The sequence below is a fragment of the Saimiri boliviensis genome, chromosome 10, assembly GCF_048565385.1.
Source record: "Saimiri boliviensis isolate mSaiBol1 chromosome 10, mSaiBol1.pri, whole genome shotgun sequence".
NCBI lineage: Eukaryota > Metazoa > Chordata > Mammalia > Primates > Cebidae > Saimiri > Saimiri boliviensis.
Window position 1 is genome coordinate 53,798,723 of NC_133458.1, and position 21,394 is coordinate 53,820,116.

Sequence of the window (21,394 nt, forward strand, 5' to 3'; positions counted from 1 at the left end):
ACAATGTCACAACAACAATAGGAATTTTTCAGCTCCGTTATAATCTTATGGAACCACCGTTGTGTATGTAATCCATCATTGACTGAAATGTCATTTTGCAGCACATGACTGTGTACGTATGTCTGTGTATTTATATACCTATATATAAATTATAACCTTTGTAATTTATAAGGTTATAATTTATATGTAAATTTTTACATATTAAATATTATATGCAATACATACAATGTATATGTATATATAAATTATCAAGCAAGGTTCCAATCTCAAATGCCCACAAGGCCCATAAATGCATCATGAGTGAGTCAAATAGTTGTCTTGTTATGTGTGCACACACTGAATAAATGTGGCAGGCAGCCTGTGTCCCTTTTTAAAAGGGAACTCCTATAGTAACTCTGAAAGTCAGTCTCTGCTGAATGCCAGTTGATTGTTGCATTTGCAACAACGAATCCAGTGGAATATGAATCCAGTGTCATCAAGTTTAGTAATTTTTAAAGAAAAGTGGAAAACTCAGATTTTTATGATAAAATCTACCAATTTTTTTTTTTTGGCAGTGTCTCACCCTGTCACCAGGTTGGAGTATAGTGGCACAGTCACACCTCACTGCAGCCTCCATGTCCCAGGCTCAAGCAATCCTCCCATGTCAGCCTCCTGAATAACTGGGACTACAGGTGTGCGTTACCACACCCAGCTAATTTTTGATTTTTTGTAAAGATGGGGTCCTGCTATGTTGCCTAGGCTGGTCCCTAACTCCTGAACTCAAGTGACCCTGCCTCCTCAGCCTCCCAGAGACCTGGGATTATAGGCATGAGCCACCATGCCTGGCCCCAATTTTTAAATGTTGCCAATGAATTCTCCAATTTTTTTTTAATCTTGTGCACACTAAAAACACCTGCAGACTGTATTTATACTGTTGGTTACTAGCTTACAATCTCTGGCATGAAATATACTACTATGACATAAGAAAGATGTATCTTACATATTTTAGGAGATTTAAATACTATCTTACCTTTTTCTGATATAGAAATCTGTAGAAATTGTTTATATATCCTTAAACTGTTATAAACTATCAGTAATAACTGGAAATGTGGCATTTCCATGAAATGAGGCAATTTATGTTTGCCAGAAAACACATTAAAATATTTTGTAATCGTCTATTTTGTGAACTAGAAACAGCTGTGTTTGGTGAAGTGTTTGTTAGAATCTACTTTTTAAACTTAAAAAATTATTTCTACTTTGCTTAGGTATCAGAGTTTAGTATCAAATGAAAAAGTTAAAATTATACTTCATGATACATGGTTTTCTCTGCTTTTTCAAAAGCCAAGATAAGCTAAAGAATTATGTCTTTAAATACAGAAAATAGATTTCTTGATAAACTGTTAATTTCTGAATATTCCACCCTTTTCCAAGGAAATTCCAGGATAATCTGTTATGAAATTACAATGGGTGATAGCTATTTTCTGTTACAAGTGAATTACAGCATTTAAAGAAATTTATAAGATAGCTAACTGGTTCACATTAATATATAATCTGAAAGATTCTGAGGCTCTAACTTTAGAACTTTTAAATGTAAACCTTTATAATACCCATTTAGTTATTTTTTAAATTCTGCTCTTTTGCTCACCAGATAATTTTAGGTTTCAAATACTCAGGTGTTGCATTTTCTGTTTCACTCAGGGATTTGAATCTCTTTAATACTTAAATGCGGCCCACCAATCTACTGAAGTGGTTTCTGTTGAGTAACTGTGGGCTGAGTTGTGTGTTGTTGGAGGCAGATCAAGTTGCGTTGAAGACTGTATTAGTCCAGTCCCCATTGCTATAAAGAAATATTTGAGACTGGGTAACTTCCAAAGAAAAGAGGTTTAATGGACTCGTAGTTCCACAGGCGGTATAGGAAACATGGAGGCGTCTGCTTCTGGGAAGGGCTCAGGGAGCTTTTACTTGTGGCAGAAGGCAAAGCAGGAGCAGGCATCTTATATGGTAGGAACACGAGCAGGACAGAGAAGGGAGAGGGGCTGCACAGTTTTAACCAACCAGAGCTCATGAGAACTCTATCACCAGACAGCACCAAGGGGATGGTGCTAAACCATTCATAAACGATCCACCCCCATGATCCAATCACCTCCCACAAGACCCCACCTCCAACACTGGGCAATACAGTTCAACATGAGATTTTTGGCAGGGTCACAGATTCAAACCATACCATTGACTTTCCCTGAATAGCAGTGTCAGGAGGAAGTGTTTGGCAGGTTTTCATTCAAAAGCTTTTAATATCCTTTCCAAACTATATAGTGAGTGTGTATTCTACATACAGTCAACGAATCCATACATCACTCATGATAAATATTGAATTTATATTCTTTTTCCTTCATACACAGGCATGCACATATACACACTGTTTAATCTGCTGGTGTTACTTCTATGACTGGCCCAAATCACATGTGTATGTGGAAAGGGAACACCACACATTGAGATTTCCTTTCGTGATATGCTCAAGCCTTCATGCTGCAGCCCCACCCCACTACATGCCCATAGAGTGCTGAGTACCTGGTGTGTGGCATGTACCGTGAAGGGTTCTTAGGATGCCAGAGTGATCCCTGCCTTCAGAGGGATTCCTGCCTTCAGGAGGATCATTCTGTGTCAAATTCCGATGTGATGGACAGACACGTGAGTCCTTCAGGGGTCCCTCTGAAGGCAGGAATCATTCTAGTGTCCAATTCCCATCTGATGGACAGACATGTGAGTATGATTTCAACACATCAAGATAAGTGCTGTCATGGAGGAATGGATGAGAGATGGTGGCCTCGTTCATTCAACATTTTCCAGTGCCTGAGTCAGGCAGTGTTCTACCTAAAATGAAATACTTGCAAAAAACATAAAATGGGTCACACCTGAGTTCTGAGGTTTGGCCTGTATTTACATGAAAAATGAGAATTTTAGTGAAGAAAACTGAATGTCTTCTCTACACTAGCAATACATGAGCCAGAAAATGAAATTGAAGGGAAAATTACATTTACAGCAGAATCAAAAAGAATATACTTGGGAAATAATTTAACAAGGAGTAGAAGACTCGTCCACATATGCAGCCAGGATTTCAAGCCCCCTTAGCAGTGAATTAGCAAGAGTGGAACTCAAACATCCTCCTATTCTGCTCCCAAGTTCCATTTATGGTGTCACTGGGGAAGTTCAAATTGCAATTTTGAGTTTTTGTTCTTTTTTAAAGACGACTTCTGTGAGTGACTGTGAAAGGCTTCACTGTTCGTCACAATCTGCCTGCCAGAAGGGAAAGTGAAGGGCACTCCAGGATGCCTCCATGCTAAATGCACTATTATTGATGAATACTGGAAAGAAGACTGGGTGAAATAGCATCTTCAGAACGTAAAGGTGGGGCACCAGGGCTCCCAAACTTTGTTGTGGGGAGCACCTCTGTCCCCAAACTGAAACCTCACAGCCCAGAGCTGGTATACCCTGACTGACAGACAGCTAAGAAGGGAGGTGCTCTCAGCATGTAAGAGGGGTCCTGAAAGGTGGATGTCCACTACCACTCAGGAGCATAGAAAGCAGCCAGACCCAGGGATCCAGCCCACTGTTCTCTGGGCTCACCTCCATTTACAATGACAACCCCTTAGGACAAGGTCAGGGAAGTGGTTTTTGTCTGTGATGAACAAAGTGAGGTGACAAATGACCAGCTAAGGACACCTTCTTCGTACATGTGTAGCCCTTGTATGAGACGCTCTGGTCTCTGAGGGCTTGGGCTCCATTTCCAGTTTCTCACTGCCTGAACCCACTCTAGGCCTTCACAGGTACACTGGAGGTGGAGCCTCTACCTAGGAAGGACTAAACACTGATTAGTCTGTCAACTCTGAGAACAGAATTCCTTTTGGGACCCAGGCCACTTCCTGCCTTTTCCCCTACTCTTCTTGTCCATGTTTTGTGCCTTTATTCCAGTGGTTTTATCTTGGCTCTGTTTCCTGACTCTGACTGTGTTCTGATCCTTATGTGAATATGCTTCACGGCTTTGGCCTTATTAGATTCTTTGCTCTTACCATTGGTTCCCTCTTTGAAGTTCTGACAGAGGCATCTGGGCTTTAGTCTGGCTCATTTCCTGCCTCTCAGGCTCACAGCCACTCCAGCCTGCTGCCAACTCCCCCAGGGATCCTTGGAGGTAGAGAGGAAATAATTTTACACATGGGTTAAGTGGTTGTTAAAGGTCTCAGCAACTGCAGTTTCACTGGGGCAAATGTTCTTGCTTTAAAGGGAATGAAACTGGCATGGATGTGTTTGGGCATGCTTTTATTTATTTGACCATATGTTTATCTTAAAATTGCAACTTTGAAGTCATACATGAGGCTAAGCACCTGCGTTGCTCACCCACCATGCCCATCACATTTGCTGTCTTAACTCTTGGGAGGCCTCCTTTGACCTCCCCCTCACATTCCTATGGTGGCCACCAAAGAAGGAACAAACAAACAGCTGTGAGAGAACAGTCCCAGAGCTCTCAGCTCATCCTGTGAACCTTGCCAACCACACAGAAGGGAGAAGAGAAGCTGAGAGCAAGGCAGCCAGTTTTGTATGGCATACTCTGCTCTTCCAGGCCTATGGACAGGCCAAATTACATTACCCTGCTCCACCTCTTACATTTGCCTTCTGTGACAGATAAGTTGCAGTGGAAGTGAGTGAATAAACATGAGTTCTTCCAACTGTATCATTGGTTTTAAGATAAGCTTAGATCAACAACAGTTTAATGGAAATTACTGAGCACTTACAAGATGTCAAATTATGTGTGAGGACTCAAAGATGAATACAGCAGGGTTTCTGTCATCAAGCAGTGCACAGTCTAATGGGAGGGGGGTAAATGTTAAAACATATGTTGACCACAGTGTACAATGCGTGCAATAATAGAGGCAGCTGAAAATACAATAGTAGGGAGAACTCATCAATTCTGCTTGGAGGTGTCACTTGAAGGAGCCACAGGTTTAGGAGTGTAAGAGATAAGAGAAGTAGATAAGAGAGAGAAGAAATCTCCCCTCCCAGGATCCTTGGAGATAAAGAGGAAATAATTTCACACATGGGTTAAATGGTTGTTAAAGGTCTAAAGAGAAGAAATTGCAGTTGGGGAGAAATAATATATAAAAACATGGTATGGTTTGGGCACTCTATTAATTTTCTCTTGCTGCCGTAACATAAACTTAATGGCTTAAACACAAATTTACCATCTAATAGTTCCATACGTCAGGAGTCCAACCTGAGCCTCAATTGGCTAAAATCAAAGTGTAATCATGGCTACATTCCTTTCTGGAGGCTCGAGGGAGCATTTAGTTCCTTGCCTTTTCTAGCTTCTGGAAGTCACCTATGTTCCTTGACTCATGACTGCCCTCCTTCATAGTCAGCAACAGTGGGTCAGGCCCTTCTCATATTTCAGATCTTTTCTCCTCCTCTTTCCATTTCCTCTCTCTAATCCCAACAGGAACAATTCTCTGCTTTTAAGTACTCACATGATTAGATTGTGCTCACCTTGATAATCCACAATAATCTGCCCATCTCAAGGGGCCACATTCTTAATCACATTTGCAAAGTGTCTTTTGTTGTCATGTAAAGAAAGCCATCCACGGGTTCCATCCTGGAGAATAGGGAGCATTATTCCACCCACTGTAGAAACTGTAGTTGCTATTATAGAACTGAAAGCATCCTGGGAGATTAAGGGAGGGAGGAGACAGGTTTTGGAGAAGGTGGCAGCTACCAGATAATGAAGACCCTTGTATGTTATGTTAAGGAGGCTAGACTTAATTCTGAAGGTGATGAGGTCCTCTGAAGGGTCTTAAAGCAAGGTGATACTTGTGTTTGGATGGAGCATTCTGCTGGCAGCATGCAGGACAGACTCAAGGAGGACAAGTGAGGAAGTTCTCAGTCAGTTTACTAATTGGATGGTGTCCTGGCGATCTGGTTACTACAGGCTGGTGAGTGATGAAAGGGGAGGGAGTAAAGGGACAAAGCAGAGGCTGCTCTTCTGAGAAGAATTGAAATGAAAAGTGGGAGAGAAAGAAGGTAATTAAATGGGAGCACAATGCCCAAGATGGATTTTGTCTCGTTTGTTTTTGAAATGAGAAACATGAGCAAACTTACAGATTGAAGATAACGACCATGATTATATAAAATAGCTAACACCGATTAAGACTGTATTTGTGCCCTAAGATAATATACTAAATATGTACATTGGTTCATTTTTGTCTCTCTCTTACAACTGAAGAAACTGAGGCAAGGACTAGTTAAGTATCACTCCAAGTTATATAGTTTTAAAAAAAATAGCAAAGCTGACCAGGCCTGGTGGCTCACACCTGTAATTCCAGCACTTTTGGAGAGACCAGAGCAGGAGAATTGCCTGAGACCAGACGTTCAAGACCAGCCTGGGCAACATAGTGAGACTACATCTCTACAAAACATTTTGAGAAAACCTAGTGGGGTGTAGTGGTGCATACCTGTAGTCCTAACTACTTTGGAAGCTGAGGCAGGAGTATCACTTGAACCAGAAGAGTTTGAGGCTGCAGTGAATTATGATTACATCACTGTACTCCAGCCTGGGCAACAGAGCAAGACCTTGTCTCTTTAAAAAAAAAAATCTAGCAGAGCTATAATTCAAACCAAAATCTACTTGACTGGTAGCCAGCAAAGAGGAAGAAGTAGAGATTAAAAGGAGAGAAGCTATCACTGATGACTCAATGCCTAGGAAAAAGTTGGAGAGCATGTATTTGAAAGCACAGGTGGATGTATTGCTTATAACCAGGAGGAAAGGAATATGCGGCCTGATATCTTCTGTGAATGAGTTAGGTGTGTGAGAAAGCCAAAGCTTGAGATAAGAAGCTATGGGGAAAGTCAAAGGAGTGAGGAAGCGGTGTTGAGAGCTCAGTTGCATTTGGAAACTACTTCAAATGGCTATGTCATTTATTTCCAGAAGTGAGAGGGGAGAGGGCAAAAGGGAAATGAGAGTGGTAAGGATCTGCACTTTCAAGTTTATATTACCTTCCAAAGCATGCCAACCATTCCTCAGAATGAAGCCATCCCAGTAGTTAATGTCAAAGAAATCACAAGGACAGGGTAGGCTAATAGTTATGACTGCCTTGGACAAATCCAGGTTCCCTGCACACACCACACAAACTCCTAATTGTTTCCTCATGCTGACCCCCTTCCAGATAAACGCACTGGTGAAAGCTCTTACTGAGTTGTTACTTTTCTTGGAATGTCCTAGAATTTCAATTTTTGACATTTTTTCCATATTATTACATGCCATCCATGAATCATGAACTCTTTTTAAACTGTCTCTAGTGTAAATGTTTCCTTCCAGTCACACAATTGCCAACAGGGCAATTCAGTAACACAGAATCTATTGTGAAATCATATTTATGAACTTATGACATTATAGCTAACCTTTCATTGTGTATACTCTTTGACAATTTAAAATTGACCTTTATGCTATATTTCTTAGATTCTGCATTTTTGAAACATGACAAGCTTGAGTTCTGTACCCATTTGTATCATGCAATATGAAAACGCAACCATTTTCCATATCTGATATTGTTAATGAGTGAAACATTTTCATCTACTAGAATTTAGTGTGCAGTTTCTAACCAGGGGTCAACCTGCTTAAAGAGACAGTTTATAATCTCACAGAAAAGTCACTTTCTGATGAATGTTAACATCTAGATTATGATTTTTGATGTGTAAGGAGGCTAAAATCTATTCTCCACAGTTTGGTTTTTTCTTTTTAAGAGAGATTTGGTTTTTTAGAGGAGACTGAAATAACAAAGTTTATCAATCAGCATTCTGAACATCTATGACTTTACCTTCTCCAGCTAACATAGAAACTGCAAGGATATACCAGGTGTTTTACCCTGTCAGCTTTCTTTGCAGGCTGGTAAGGCACCAAAGGCCAGCAAGATGATGAGACAGAAAACAAACAAGGAAACCTGTTTGGTTTTCTTCCTTTTCTGTGGCCATAAAACTTGCCAGCATGCATCCTTGGCCCACCTACAATTAGGCTTCATACCATTGCTGTTAAAGATAGAACTCAACTTAGGGAAAATACAGTTGAGCATTCACTAAGTCAGAGCTAGAGTCTGCCTGTACATCTGCCACTAAGACCTGATTACAGCACTATCTAGCTCAAAATTCTGCTCTAATTGCCTCTTATGTACAGCAATAGTCTGCAAGCACATTTTTAATAGCCTTTTGTTATTAAAAGTACATACACATTGGAAAAATTAGAAAACACAGGCAAGCAAAAATAGAAACATAAAAGCAGCACATTCTTACTACCCAGAGAATATCATTTTAACATCTTAGTTCTATCCTTCTGGATCTCTATATATTTCCATACTCATATGTAAAATAAGATGATCTTTTACGGGCAGTTCTTGCTTTCTGGCTTGAGATGTCCCAGCTTCACTGTATTATCTTCTCTGTACCAGACCTGAAAATCAGCCATTTCTGACACTTGCTGCTTACTTTTGGTGGGAAATGAGGTTAAAGACCAAAATGTATTAGGGGTGCTCATTGTTGTTAATGTGGCATTGTTTCTGATAATTATATATTTTTAACCTTTAAGTTCAGTGGTACAAGTGCAGATTTGTTACATAGGTCAATTTGTGTCGTGGGGGTTTGTTGTACAGATTATTTCATCAACCGGGTTTTAAGCCTAGTACCCATTAGTAGCTTTTCTGATCCTCTCCCTTCTCCTACCCTCCACCCTCTGACAGGCCTCAGTGTGTGTTGTTTTCCTCTGTGTCCATGTGTTTTCATCATTTAGCTCCTACTTACAAGTGAGGACATGTGGTATTTGGTTTTCTGTCCCTGTGTTAGTTTGCTAAGGATAATGGGCTCCAGTTCAATCCATGTCCCAGCAAGGGATATGATCTCATTCTTTTTTATGGCTGCATAGTGTTCCATGGTGTATGTATACCACATTTTCTTTATCCAGTCTATCACTGATGGATGTCAAGGTTGATTCCATGTCTTTGCTATTGTGAATGGTACTGTAATGAACATATGCATGCATGTGTCTTTATGATAGAATAATTTATATTCCTTTGGGTATATACCCAGTAATGGGATTGCTGGATTGAATGGTATTTCTGTCTTCCACAATGGCTGAAATATTTACACTCCCACCAACAGTGTATAAGCATTCCTTTTTCTCCACAACCTCACCAGCATCTGTTTTTGTTTTTGTTTTTTTTTTCATTTTTATTTTTAGTTCTGGGGTACATGTGCAGGTTTGTTACCTAGGTAAATGTGTGCCATGGTGATTAGCTGCACCTATCAACCCATCACCTAGGTATTAAGCCTGGGCTTATCATTTTTCAAATGCATTAGCTATTTATTTAAAAATAGCTAATACTTGCTATTTAAAAATGCTATTTAGCGATTTTTCCTAATGCTCTCTCTCCCCCCATTAATAGTAGCCATGCTGACTGGTATGAAATGGTGTCTCATTGTGGTTTTGATTTGCATTTCTCTAATGGTCAGTGATGTTGAGCTTATTTTCATAAAATTCTTAGCCACATGTATGTCTTCTTTTGAAAAGTGTTCGTGTCCTTTGTTCACTTTTTAATAGGGTTGTTTGGCTTTTTCTTATAAATTTATATTCCTTATAGATGCTGGATATTAGACCTTTGTCACATGCATAGTTTGCGAAAAATTTTCCCATTCTGTAGGTTGTTTACTCTGTTGATAGTTTCTTTTGCTGTGCAGAAACTCTTTAGTTTATTTATATCCCATTTGTCAATTTTTGTTTTTATTGCAACTGCTTTTGACATCCTCGTCATAAAATTTGTGTCAATGCCCTGAATGGTATTGCCTAGGCTGTTATTATTGTTTTAGGTTTTACATTTAAGTCTTTAATCCATCTTGAGTTAATTTTTATGTATGGTTTAAGGAAGGCATCCAGTTTCAATCTTCTGCATATGGTTATCCAGTTATCCCAGCACCATTTATTGAATAGGGAATTCTTTCCCCATTGCTTGTTTTTGTTGGGTTTGTCAAAGATCAGATAGTTGTAGGTGTGCAGTTTAGGCTATTTAATGGCCAAAGCTAGGGGAAAAAATTACAAGCATGAGTTTATACTTATATTTACAGTTCAAGTTCATACTTGTATTTATTTGTAAATATTGCATTATAAATATTATATTGTGAATATAAGATTTACAAGTAAATACAAGTATTCATGAAATTGTTACTGTAAATAAAGTATTAGTGAAAAATGGTAGCGTTTTCACTAACTTGATTTTACATTTGTATATCTTTTACACAGAAATTTGATTTCTAATATAATTAAAGTTTTCTTGAGTTGTACCATAAAATTCACTCTTTTAAAGCGTTTTTAATGTTCTTTAGTATATATACAGTGTTTTATAATTGTGGCCTAATTGTAGACTGTTTCCACTACACCAAAGAAACCTTGTACCCATTAAAAGTCATCCCCTTTCACCAGTTGCCTTATGTGTAGGAAACCACTAAATTGACTTTCTGTCTCCAAAGATCTGCCCATTCTGGATATTTCATGTAAATGAATAACACAATATGTGGCCTTTGGTGTCTGTCCTCTTTCACTTAGCTTATAGATTTCAAAGTTCATCCGTGTTACAGCAGATATCAAGACTCTATTCCTTTTTATGCCTGAATATTCCATCATATGGGTATATATTTTGTTTGTCCATTTGTCAGTTGATGGACATGTAGGTTGTTTCCTTTTTTTACTATTATGAATGATGCTGCTATAAACATTTGTGTCCAAGCTTTTATATGAGCATATGTTTTCAATTTAATTGAGTACACTCTTTGTTTTTCCACGTGGATTTGAGTTATTGTCCCTTCTTTCCAACATGGAGAACTACTTTATTATTTCTTATAAGGCGTATGTGCCTTATGAACAATGATTTTTTCTATTTTGATTTATATTGGAATGTCTTTATTTTCTCTTCCTATTTGGAAGATATTTTTGATGGATATAGGATTCTTGGTTGACATGTGTGTGTTTTTTCTTTACTTTGAATATGTCAACCACTGCCTTCTGCCCTCCATTGTTTTAGATGAGAAGTTACTCTTACTGTGATTCCCTTGTACATAATAAACTGGGGTTTCTTGTTTTGTGTTTTGCTGCTTTGGAGATTCATCTTTATCTTTGACTTTAAGCAGTTTGACTGTGATGTGTCTGAGTGTGAATATCTTTCTGCTGATTCTGCTTGGGATTCTTTGAGCTCTTGGATATGTTCTATGCCATTTGCAAGGTTTTTATTTCTTCAAGTATTTTTTCTGTTCCCTTTTTCTCTATTTCTTCCATTACATGTAATTTAGTGGGCTTAATGTTCTCCATTTCTGTGAGAATCTGTTCATGTGTCTTCATGCTTTTTGTCTCTGTTTTTCAAATTATATACAGTAGTTCCCCTCCCCCCCACCTTATCTGCAATTTTACATTCAGCAGTTTCAGGTATTCATGGTCAACTGTGGTCCAAAAATGTTAAGTGGAAAATTCCAGAAGTAAACAATTCATAAGTTTAAATTTCATGCTATTCTGAGTAGTGTGATAAAATCTCTCATGGTCCCACACCATCCCACCTGGAATGTGAATCATCCCTTTGTCCAGCGTGTACACACTGTATATGCTACCTACCTATTAGTCACTTAGTGGCTGTCTTAGTTATCAGGTCCACTGTTGCAGTATCACTGTGCTTGTGTTCAAGTAACCCTTATTTTACATAATAATGGCCCCAAAGCACAAGAACAGTAATAGTGGCAATTTGGATATGCCAAAGAGAAGCCATTAAGTGCTTTCTTTAAGTGAAAAGGTGGAAAGTTCTCAATATGGAAAGAAAAACAAAGCATGCTAATGTTGCTAAGATCTACAGTAAAAACAGATCTTATCTGTGAATTGTAAAGAAGGGAAAATAAATTTGTGCATAGTATATATGGGTTTGACTACGCATAGTTTCCACTTGTGGAATCCACTTGTGGTCTTTGGAGCACATCCCCCATGACTAAGTGGGCACTACGGTCTTCTCTACTGATTTTAACTACCCATAGTTTCAGGGATCCTGTTGGGGTCTTGGACACATCCCCCATGAGTAAGTGGGCACTACCATCTTGTCTACTGATCTACGACTTTACTGATTCTTCTGCTTGCTGGAACTCCTCCAGTGAATTTTTCAATTATGATTTTCTACTTAAGAATCTCAGTTTAGCTCTTTAAAAATTTCTTCTTATTGATAATGTCTATTTGATGCATTGCCATGATACCCTCCTTTAATTTTTTAAAAATGGTTTCCTTCATTCTTCAAACATATTTCTAATATTTGCTTTGAAGTCTTTGTTAAATCTAACATGTACATCCTCCCCAAGAAAGTTTTTGCCTGTTTTTTTTCCTGTGTAAAAAAAGGGATTGGGGACGGGGGTCTCACTATGTGAGACAGGGGTAACACTTTCTTGTTGTCTCACAACTTTTCATTGAAAATTGGATATTTTAGATCATATATTGTAACAACTCTGGATTCTGATCCTTCCCAGGCTTATTGATGCTGTTTTGTTCCTGTTATTGTTGTTCATCTATTTATTTGTTTAGTGACTTGGCTGGACTAATACTGTGAAGTATATTTTTCCCCCACAGTAGGCAGCCTCTGATGTCTCTGCTTAGATAGTTGTTCCTTGTTTTTATTTTTAAACATGAGTTTCTGAGGGTTGCCTCTAGGTCAGTCACTGATCGGTCAGAGGTCATGCTTAAGGCCCCTGAGCCAGTAAGGTTTTCGTCCTTTCCCATTGGGTCTGTGTGTGGATTGGGAACAACTTTTGAAGTTTGAGGAGTTTATATATCTGCCGCTTGTAACTCAGGGACTGACAGCTTGGAAGTACCCTTCCGGTTGATCTTGGGTGGTTACAGCCATGGGCTTTTCCACACTCTCCTGGACCACGAGTATCAAGTGTGAGTTTTGTACTGTTCCTTGTCCCAATTTCTCTGTTAAACTTCTGTTGATCTACCTCTATTGGGATCACAAAGCTATTAACCTACTCTGTTAGCCCTTATGATTTCTATTTTTCTATGTCTATTAATTTTTTACATTGCTCTGGGACATGAATATTCTACACTCTGTTCCAAATAAAGTCAAAGGCAGGGCTGCGGAGCTGTAAGTCCTCACGGTGTGCTCAGCCCCCAATCTGGTTAGAGCCTCTACGTTATTGAGCAGGAGCTGGGGATATGGGGAACTCTGATCTGTTTTGTTTGCCCTTCCCAGGGTCTCCCTGTAGAGCAGGACACTAGAGAGTGAGTATTGGCACTACCAAACAGCTACAGCTGCCCTTGGGGAAGAAGAGGAGGATGAGTGTTGAGTGCAACAGTTTCCTCAGTCTTCACCTGGAATAGATCTTCAGCAATAGGAAAATGGGGGACATGGCACCTCACAGGCTACAAGCCTGCCTAGAATAGTTCTGAAACCTGGAGCTAGAGGGATGGATGCAGCCCATGGTTCAAATGCCACAGTTTCTTGCTGAGCTTCAGTAGATTTTGTTCGATAAGTGTTTCTCAATTTCTTATATACCCTTAGGTCAGTTTCTAGAGACTTTAAATGGTTGTTTTAGATTATTTTGACCAGTTAAATCAGTGTTTCTTTGAGGGAGAGAATTCATCAAGTTTTTCATCCCCCTATTCTGGAAATCCCACCCACCCCTGGATTTGGTCTATAATTTATAATTTTACTTACTGCTTTAACTCAGTGGTCTCCCCAAACTTTTTGGCACCACGACCAGTTTTGTGAAAGTCAGTTTTTCCATGGAGCGGAGGGAATGCTTTTGGGATGAAACTGTTCTACCTTAGATCATCAGGCATTACATTCTCACTAGAAGTGTACAACCTAGATCCCTCACATGCTCATTTCATAATAGAGTTTGTGCTCCCGTGAGAAACTAATGCCACCGCTGATCTGTCAGGTGGCAGCGCTCAGGCTTGCCTGCTGCTCACCTCCTGCTGTGCAGCCCAGTTCCTAGAGCCCGGGGGCTGGGGACCCCTGCTTTCACTTGCAATATTAAAACATTGCAAAATGCCAAATACAATCATTTACTTCCAATACAACTACAGAGCATAGTCTCAGTATGCTGTCATTTCTTTTTTATCTGTTTCTTCAAACTTTGACCTACCTTAAGGCAGGGCCTATGTTATATTTATTTCTGTTTTTATCATGCAGGGAACAGTAAGCACGAAATAATGATCTCTTTAACTTAAGAACAAAACTAAATACTATCTGTGTTTTTAAATATGAGTCCACAATTACCTTACCTAGTGGTTTACCTTCAGAAGCTGGCTGGTTGGCTAGTCACTAGGCTAGCCCCTCATTGGTCTTCACTGTATGCACATATACATACAATCACACACTCACGTATTTACCTTTTCATAATCTTTTCTCAGCAGCTTTTCTCCTTTGAGTGTCCATTTGTAAAGGTTTTTGTTTGTTTGTTTGTTTGTTTGTTTGTTTTTACTTATTAGATTTTAAAGGCATAGTAACTATGGTCTATATACACTTCAGGAAATCAGTGAAAATGTTTGAAATGTGACATAAATTATATATTGGTTAAAAAATACTGCAGAACCAAAACATCTGTAAAATGTAACATTAAGTCAACTTACCAACAGCAACTCAACAGTTAAAAAGTTATAAATAGGCCAGGCCCAGTGGCTGCTAGCACTTTGGGAGGCCGAAATGGGTGGACTGCCTGAGGTGAGGAGTTTGAGACCAGCCTGAGCGACAGAGTGAAACCTTGTCTTTACTGAAATACAAAAAATTAGCCTAGCATGGCCACATGTGCCTGTAGTTCCAGCTACTCGGGAGGCTGAGGCAGGAGAATTGCTAGAACCCAAAAGGCGGAGGTTGCAGTGAGCTGAGAGATTGCGCCACTGCACTCTAGCCTGGGCAACGGAGCGGGACTCTGTCCCTTAAAAATAAATAAATAAAAAGTTATAAAGAAATTATATTTAAGGTGGGATATGAATAGATTTTAAGATGCTTGATATAGTGAGAGGTAGTCTCCTGAAAGGTCTTAAAGATCTTGTTTACCGTATTTCATCCATAGATTTTTTTTTTAATGAGGGTTGTAGGGATTGGAAGCCAGGTTTTTTCCCAAAGAAGAGATGGTTTTGTAATGTATTTAATGTTTTTCTACCCTGATGTGGTTACAAAGGTCATGAATCCCCACTATATAGACTGAGACTTTTGCATTTTGATAATTGCATTCGTTCATTTGCTAACAAATATAAGCAATTTACCTACCGCCTATGATTCTACTAATACTTTGGTGAGGATACAGTGAAGAACAAGGTAACCGGGGTCTTTTCCTCATAGGTCTTGTATACTAGCGGGGGAAGTATGAAAAGTGTTTTTAATAATGTAAGTAAATTTAGTATTGCAGATTGTAATGTTATGAAGCACAGCGTTCTTTAGGAGTTGGAGCAAGCATATGTGGTTATCTTCCCTAGATTTGGAAGTCAGAGAAGGCCTTCTTATGAACTGATATTTAAGCTGGAAGAAAGAGTTGGAGTGAAGTGTGGGGAGCGACAAATGGCTAACGCAGAGGCCATGGAGAAAAAGAGGGACTCACACATTTGTGGAAATCCCAGATAGCCAGTGTGGCAGAAGCACTAGGAGCTTAAAGAGGGTGTTGTGAAAGGAGGCTGTGGGGGCGGCAGGGTCAGGTAGGACCTCAAGGTCTTGAATACCAAGGGTCTTGAATATTATTCCACTTGAAGTGTTTTGAGCACCCAGCATAACATAACCTTTTCTGATTTTTAAAAAGATCTCCCTGGAAAAAGCTCCCTGGCAGAAGGGTATTTAGGAGGTTCTGTAATAGTCCAGCTGAGAGGTGATGAGACTTGGACCAGTGAGATCAGGGAAGGGAGAGGAAAGTGGATGGATTCAATAACTACTTTAGAGGTAAGGGCCACGTGTGGTGGTTCACACCTCTAATCCCAGCACTTTGGGAGGCTGAGGCAGGCAGATCACCTGAGATCAGGAGTTCAAGACCATATTAGACTGGCTAACATGGTGAAAACCCATTTCTACTTAAAATACAAAAAATTAGCCGGGCATAATGGTACGCACCTGTGGTCCCAGCTACTTGGGTGGCTGACTTAGGAGAATCGCTTGAACCTGGGAGGTGCAGGTTGCAGTGAGCCAAGATTGTACCACTGCAGCACGCCAGCCTGGGTGACAGAGTGAGACTCTGTCTCAAATAAATAAACAAACAGAGGTAAGAACAACAGGGTTGAAAAACACAAATATTTTCTTTAGTTCTGTTTTGATACTGTTACTAGCAGTTAAATTCAAACCTACTACAAATGCTTATTGCATTACAATTTTAGGATGGTAAACCTTTAGTGTTGGACGATGTTTTATGATGTCCGTTAACTAATTCTCACGTAACTCAAAGAACAGATCAAAAGTTTTCTTTACCAGAAATAAAATGGGAATAAATAGTGCCTCTTTATGCACTGGAAAACTTTCCATGCTGCTTTGATGGCAGAGGAAAGTCATCATGGTACAGGGAAGTGATCATGGGTTTTTGGAGCTGGACCACTTGGGTCTGAATTCTCACTCTGCCTTTAACTGGCTCTATAACCTTGAACAAATCACTTTTCTAAACTTGAGTTTCAAATGGAGATGACAATATCTATTTCACAAAACATTTTTTAAGAATGAAATAACTGATAGGCAACACATACTCTAGTAGCTGTTCAACAATCATTCATTTTCTCAACTTGCAAATAGCCATCCTATAATCTGCACTATTCAGATTGTTTGCTAAACCAGGAAGTTTTTTTACAATTAGAAGAATTTAACTCAATTCCTTCAATTTCCAGACAAAGAAGTAACAGCCTAGGGAGATGAAAAGACTTGCCTGAGAACGCAGAATGTACAGGGGGTAGAATAGAACTGGCACTGTTTTCTCCAAACACCCACGTGTCTCCAGCATACCACATTGCCTCATGTGTATCCTCTAATGTTTAATTGAGGATATTATGAGATATCCATATATCCATTCTATCTCCTAGGTAAGCCTAAAGAGGGTGGTGATTAATAGTGACCTTATGTTCTCTTTGCTAGTTACATGCTATGGGAAAACTTCCTGGAACCAGAATGGCAGAGTTAAAAGCCAAGTATACCTTGCTGCATGACGCCGTGATGAGGTATGCAATTTACCAATATGAAGACATGATTTATTGTCTTTAAATTTCTTACTTGTGTGTGATGAGACCTGTCTTTATTTGCATTCCCCCATAAGCAGACCCTGGGGCAAGAATTTGCATTCAGGTAGTTTGAGAAGTGATACAAGAAAGCATCGTGAGAAAAGGGGGAAGTGCAAGTGGGAAGGAAGGAATGCAGCCTTCAGCGGGCCGTGTTCATCTGCGAGTTTATATGACGGCCATCTGGGGCTCAGCATCACGGAGGAGCCTCTGAGTGGCTGTGGAACACACCTCAGCACTCTCCCAGTGAAGAAGGAGGAAACTGGAATATTTGCCCACCAGTTTCCACCCCTCATTGATTAAAAAGTACTCCCAAAGAGATTAGCTTTTGGTGTTTCTAGCTTGCCCTTTGACAAACCAAGCAGACTCTGATGGCCAGAGAGACAGCCTTCAGGCAAAGGGACACAGTGGCTGTTGGTACATATGGCAACTGTCCACCAAAGCTGCAGATGGGCAAGAGGATTCCGGTGGGACACGGCCAGTGTCTGCATAGAACACACCTGCAGGACTCTTCTCCCCTCTCTGCTCAACGCTCAGAGGTGTAGATTCTCCAACAACCTCAGCCTAAGTCTGCTGAGACCCTGTCTTCACTTCTCTTCTCCTCCCCATATCACAAGCTACTTCTCTTGCAGGTCCCAGTCAACAACAGGTCAGAACAGGCTACCACAGAAGAGTCCAACAAGTCTGCCTAAGCACTGGCTATAAGCCACTGGAAATTAAGACGGCAGGGGAGTAAGGAAAGAGGGAAAACCTTGTTATGCTGTGATTCTTTACCACTCCCAAGCCTCTTTCTTTCTTTTGCCCCCTCCTGTCTCATGGCCTCTCATGGTGTCTTCATCAAAAGCCAAGAAGTGACAGCAACAGATAGAAACTCCATGCTGCCACTCCCCAGCCATCCTCTCCCCACAATTCCCGATCACTGCGCCCTCCTTCTTATCTTGCCCAGAGATATTTGGCTACTTTGAGGGTGGGAGCATGAGGAAAGAGAAAAACTTGGAAAAGAGCAGAGCTGCATTCCTACGCAAACTCCAGGTACACCCAGGTTCCTCGCACCCCTCCAGAGCCCCCAGCCTTGGTTCCTCATCCTCAAGCCCAAGCCAAGTCCTCATCCCGACTCCTAATGGAGGTTTCACTCCCCCATAGCTGGTCCCGCCTGCCAATGTGTACTCAGAATTCTCAAGACTCAGGAATTTTGATACTTTAAGTGGAAAGTCTGGAGTAATCTTACACTGCTTAACTGAGAGGAAATGCCATACATTTCTCTGAGCATCCCTCCAATCCTCTTTGCAGATACAAGGAATATCAGTGTTTCCTGCCCTCTGGATAGCTCTTATCTAGAGCCCAGTGGAGATTTGCAGGGTGCTTTGACTTTACTTCCTCCTCCCTGGTCCTCTGCAACTCAGCTCTCTGAGCCCTAGTCAAAGTAGCAATGCAGGACCTCAGCTATGCTGTTATTTCTTCCTCTTCCAGGTTGTGTTGCAAAACAGCTAACTTCCCCTCTGCTACCCGCATTTGACTTCCTCTTGGCTCCTTAGTTCCCTCTGTTGCCATTGCAAACACTCGCCATTCTCTCCTACTCCCAATGCCTGGTACATGGGAAAGATATGAAGTAGACTCTTGATTCATGGTGTGAGGACTACAGGCGGGCAGACGTAGCTTGAAAATATTGAACTGAAACTGAATGAGACTTCCATAGAAACCATGTTATAAGAATTGCTGAAGTCTCTTCTGCCGGTATCATGTTCTGAGTACTTGTGGGTAAGTGACCATTTGTGTTCTGGCTGGAACCCTACCACCGCGTCCTCCTCTTTCTGTGGAAAAACAGGCACTGTAGCCTGGGCCAACAGCTTATAATTTCAGTAGTTGAAGCCTGACCTATTAAGGAGATAGATAACTTTTAGATTTACAAAGTTTATTAGCATACATGGATATGAATTGTAGGAGAATAATTTCAGCTTTCACTAATGAAAATTATTTGAGGTATCATTGTAGCTATTTGTGTTATTTGGTACCTAATGTCATACCTGGAACATATTTGTGTCCCAGTAAATGTTTTGCTATATGCCATTGAGCAAATGACATTATAAAGCCTGGGAAAATGGATGTGTCTTTACTGAACCACAACAGTAAAGCAGACACAAGGTAACTTCATTTGAGATCGGCTTGATCAAGTCATTGGGCATCTCTGCAAATGAGCTGGAACTTGAAGATTTCTTTTGGTGACGACAGTTGACGGGGAGCACACATCAGAAGAGAGCTCTGGCGTTAAAACAGGAAGTGTCGAGGGCTTACTTCTAATAGGAGCGGTACCTGGGAAAGATGAAGCGTGTGTACTGGTAAGGCTGGGGCTGATGCTAGCTGATGCTAGCTTGCAGCATAGAGTTCTACAAGATACTGGAGATTCCACCAGGTCCATATTCTACATCCTCTGACAGATGTTGACCCGTTTTTCCTGTATAGGGCCAAGGCCGTAGAATATAACTGAGGTTATAGGAATCTCCCATTACTGTGACCTTCAAGTCCAGCTCTAACCAGTGTCCAACTTAGGATCAGAAATCTATAAATTAATATATATCCATAATTGTACATGGGAATTTCTCTTCCTAGTTGCCTAATAAAATGCCATTAGAAAGGTTGCTGTCTTTTCTTAGTCCACTAAGGGGGAAGAGATTTTCCTACAATTACGTTAGAAGAATTCAAGGGAGCTAGGATTGTTTGGGGAGTTCAAGGGGAAATCTCCTGTTTTCCCCTATCGTTTATCCTCTTCTAGTAAGTCATAATCATTCTTCAAAGTCAAGTGCAAATGTCACATTCCCGTTGAGTGATCGTTTCTCGGTTGTCTCCTGCTGTCTCGATCTGGACTCCAGCGGTAGTACTTGTCATCTGGTATTCCTCTCATCTGCCAGATTGTTAGATTGTTGAAGCTAGGAGCTGAGCCTGATTCACCTCTTGTCCCCAGCATCATACAGTCGTCTCTTGGGGGATTGATTCCAGGACTTCCTGCAGATACCAAAATCATCCATGGGGGATTGATTCCAGGACCTCCTGCAGATACCAAAATCCATGGATACTCAAGTCCCTGATGTAGAATGATGTCATATTTGCATATAACCTAATCACACTCTCCTGTATACTTCAGAGCATTTCTAGATTACTTACGATACCTAGAACAATGTAAATGCTATGTAAATAGCTGTTATACTGTATTGTTTGGGCAATCATGACAAGAATAGTCTGTACATGTTCAGTAAAAAAAAACAATTTAAACCTTTTATTTTGGAACAATTTTAGAGTCATAGAAAAGTTAGAAAAATAATATACAAAGTTCTCATTTACCCTTCACCCATTTTCCTCCAATGCAAGCATCTTACATAACCATGGGCTGTCAAAACTGGGAAGTTAACATTTGTATATGACTATTAATTAAACTCCAGATTTTCAACAGTTTTTCCACCAAAGTTCTTTTTCTTTTTCCAGGACCCAATGCAGTATACATAGTCCTCGTGTCTCCTTGGTCTCCTGGTGACAATTTCTCCAATTTCTCTATCTTTCCTTGTGTTTTAAATCACATTGACAGTTTTAAGAGTGCTGGTTGGGTATTCTATAGAACGTTCCTCAGTTTAGAATTTTTCTCATATTGAAACCAGAGTTAGGTGTTTTGGAGGAGAATACCACAAAGGTGAAACAGACACAATTTTTTAACAAAAATTTCCCATGATGGTTGGTCGAATCCACAGACGTGGACTCATGGACCTGAAGGGTCAACTGACTTGGCACAAAAATGTCACAGAGTTGAGTTGAACCCAGGAGTTGGGGGGCAGCTGTCCTCACTGGACGCTCACAGGAACCGCTAAGGGAACCGAGGGTGTACATGTCTCATGAGGCGAGTCTCTGTTTTTCATGTAACCCAGCACACAGGAGTCAGAGGTCCAGCTGCTACAGAATGCCAAACGTTTCACTGAGCAAATACAACAGCAGCAGTTTCATGTGCAGCAAGCTGATAATTTTCCAGAAGCATTCTCCACAGAGGTCTCCAAAATGAGAGAGCAACTTCTCAAGTATCAAAATGAATATAATGCAGCAAAGGAAAGAGAGTTCCATAATCAGTACAGATTAAATAGGTAA

General features: G+C 40.3%; 1 protein-coding gene across 6 annotated transcripts in view; it reads left to right on the forward strand.

The window, feature by feature from the left end:
- CCDC146 (coiled-coil domain containing 146) overlaps window positions 1–21,394 on the forward strand; it is a 164,044-nt gene that overhangs the window by 83,047 nt on the left and 59,603 nt on the right. For 4 of the 6 annotated variants that reach the window (XM_003921131.4, XM_074379293.1, XM_010344620.3 and 1 more), the window contains exons 3-4: window positions 17,130–17,212; window positions 21,181–21,390. In XM_003921131.4, the coding sequence (XP_003921180.1) occupies window positions 17,130–17,212; window positions 21,181–21,390 (293 nt within the window). Of the gene's footprint in view, window positions 1–17,129; window positions 17,213–18,446; window positions 19,028–21,180; window positions 21,391–21,394 lie in introns of those variants that run through there. The other 2 variants (XM_074379294.1, XM_074379296.1) reach the window with 2 other exon arrangements.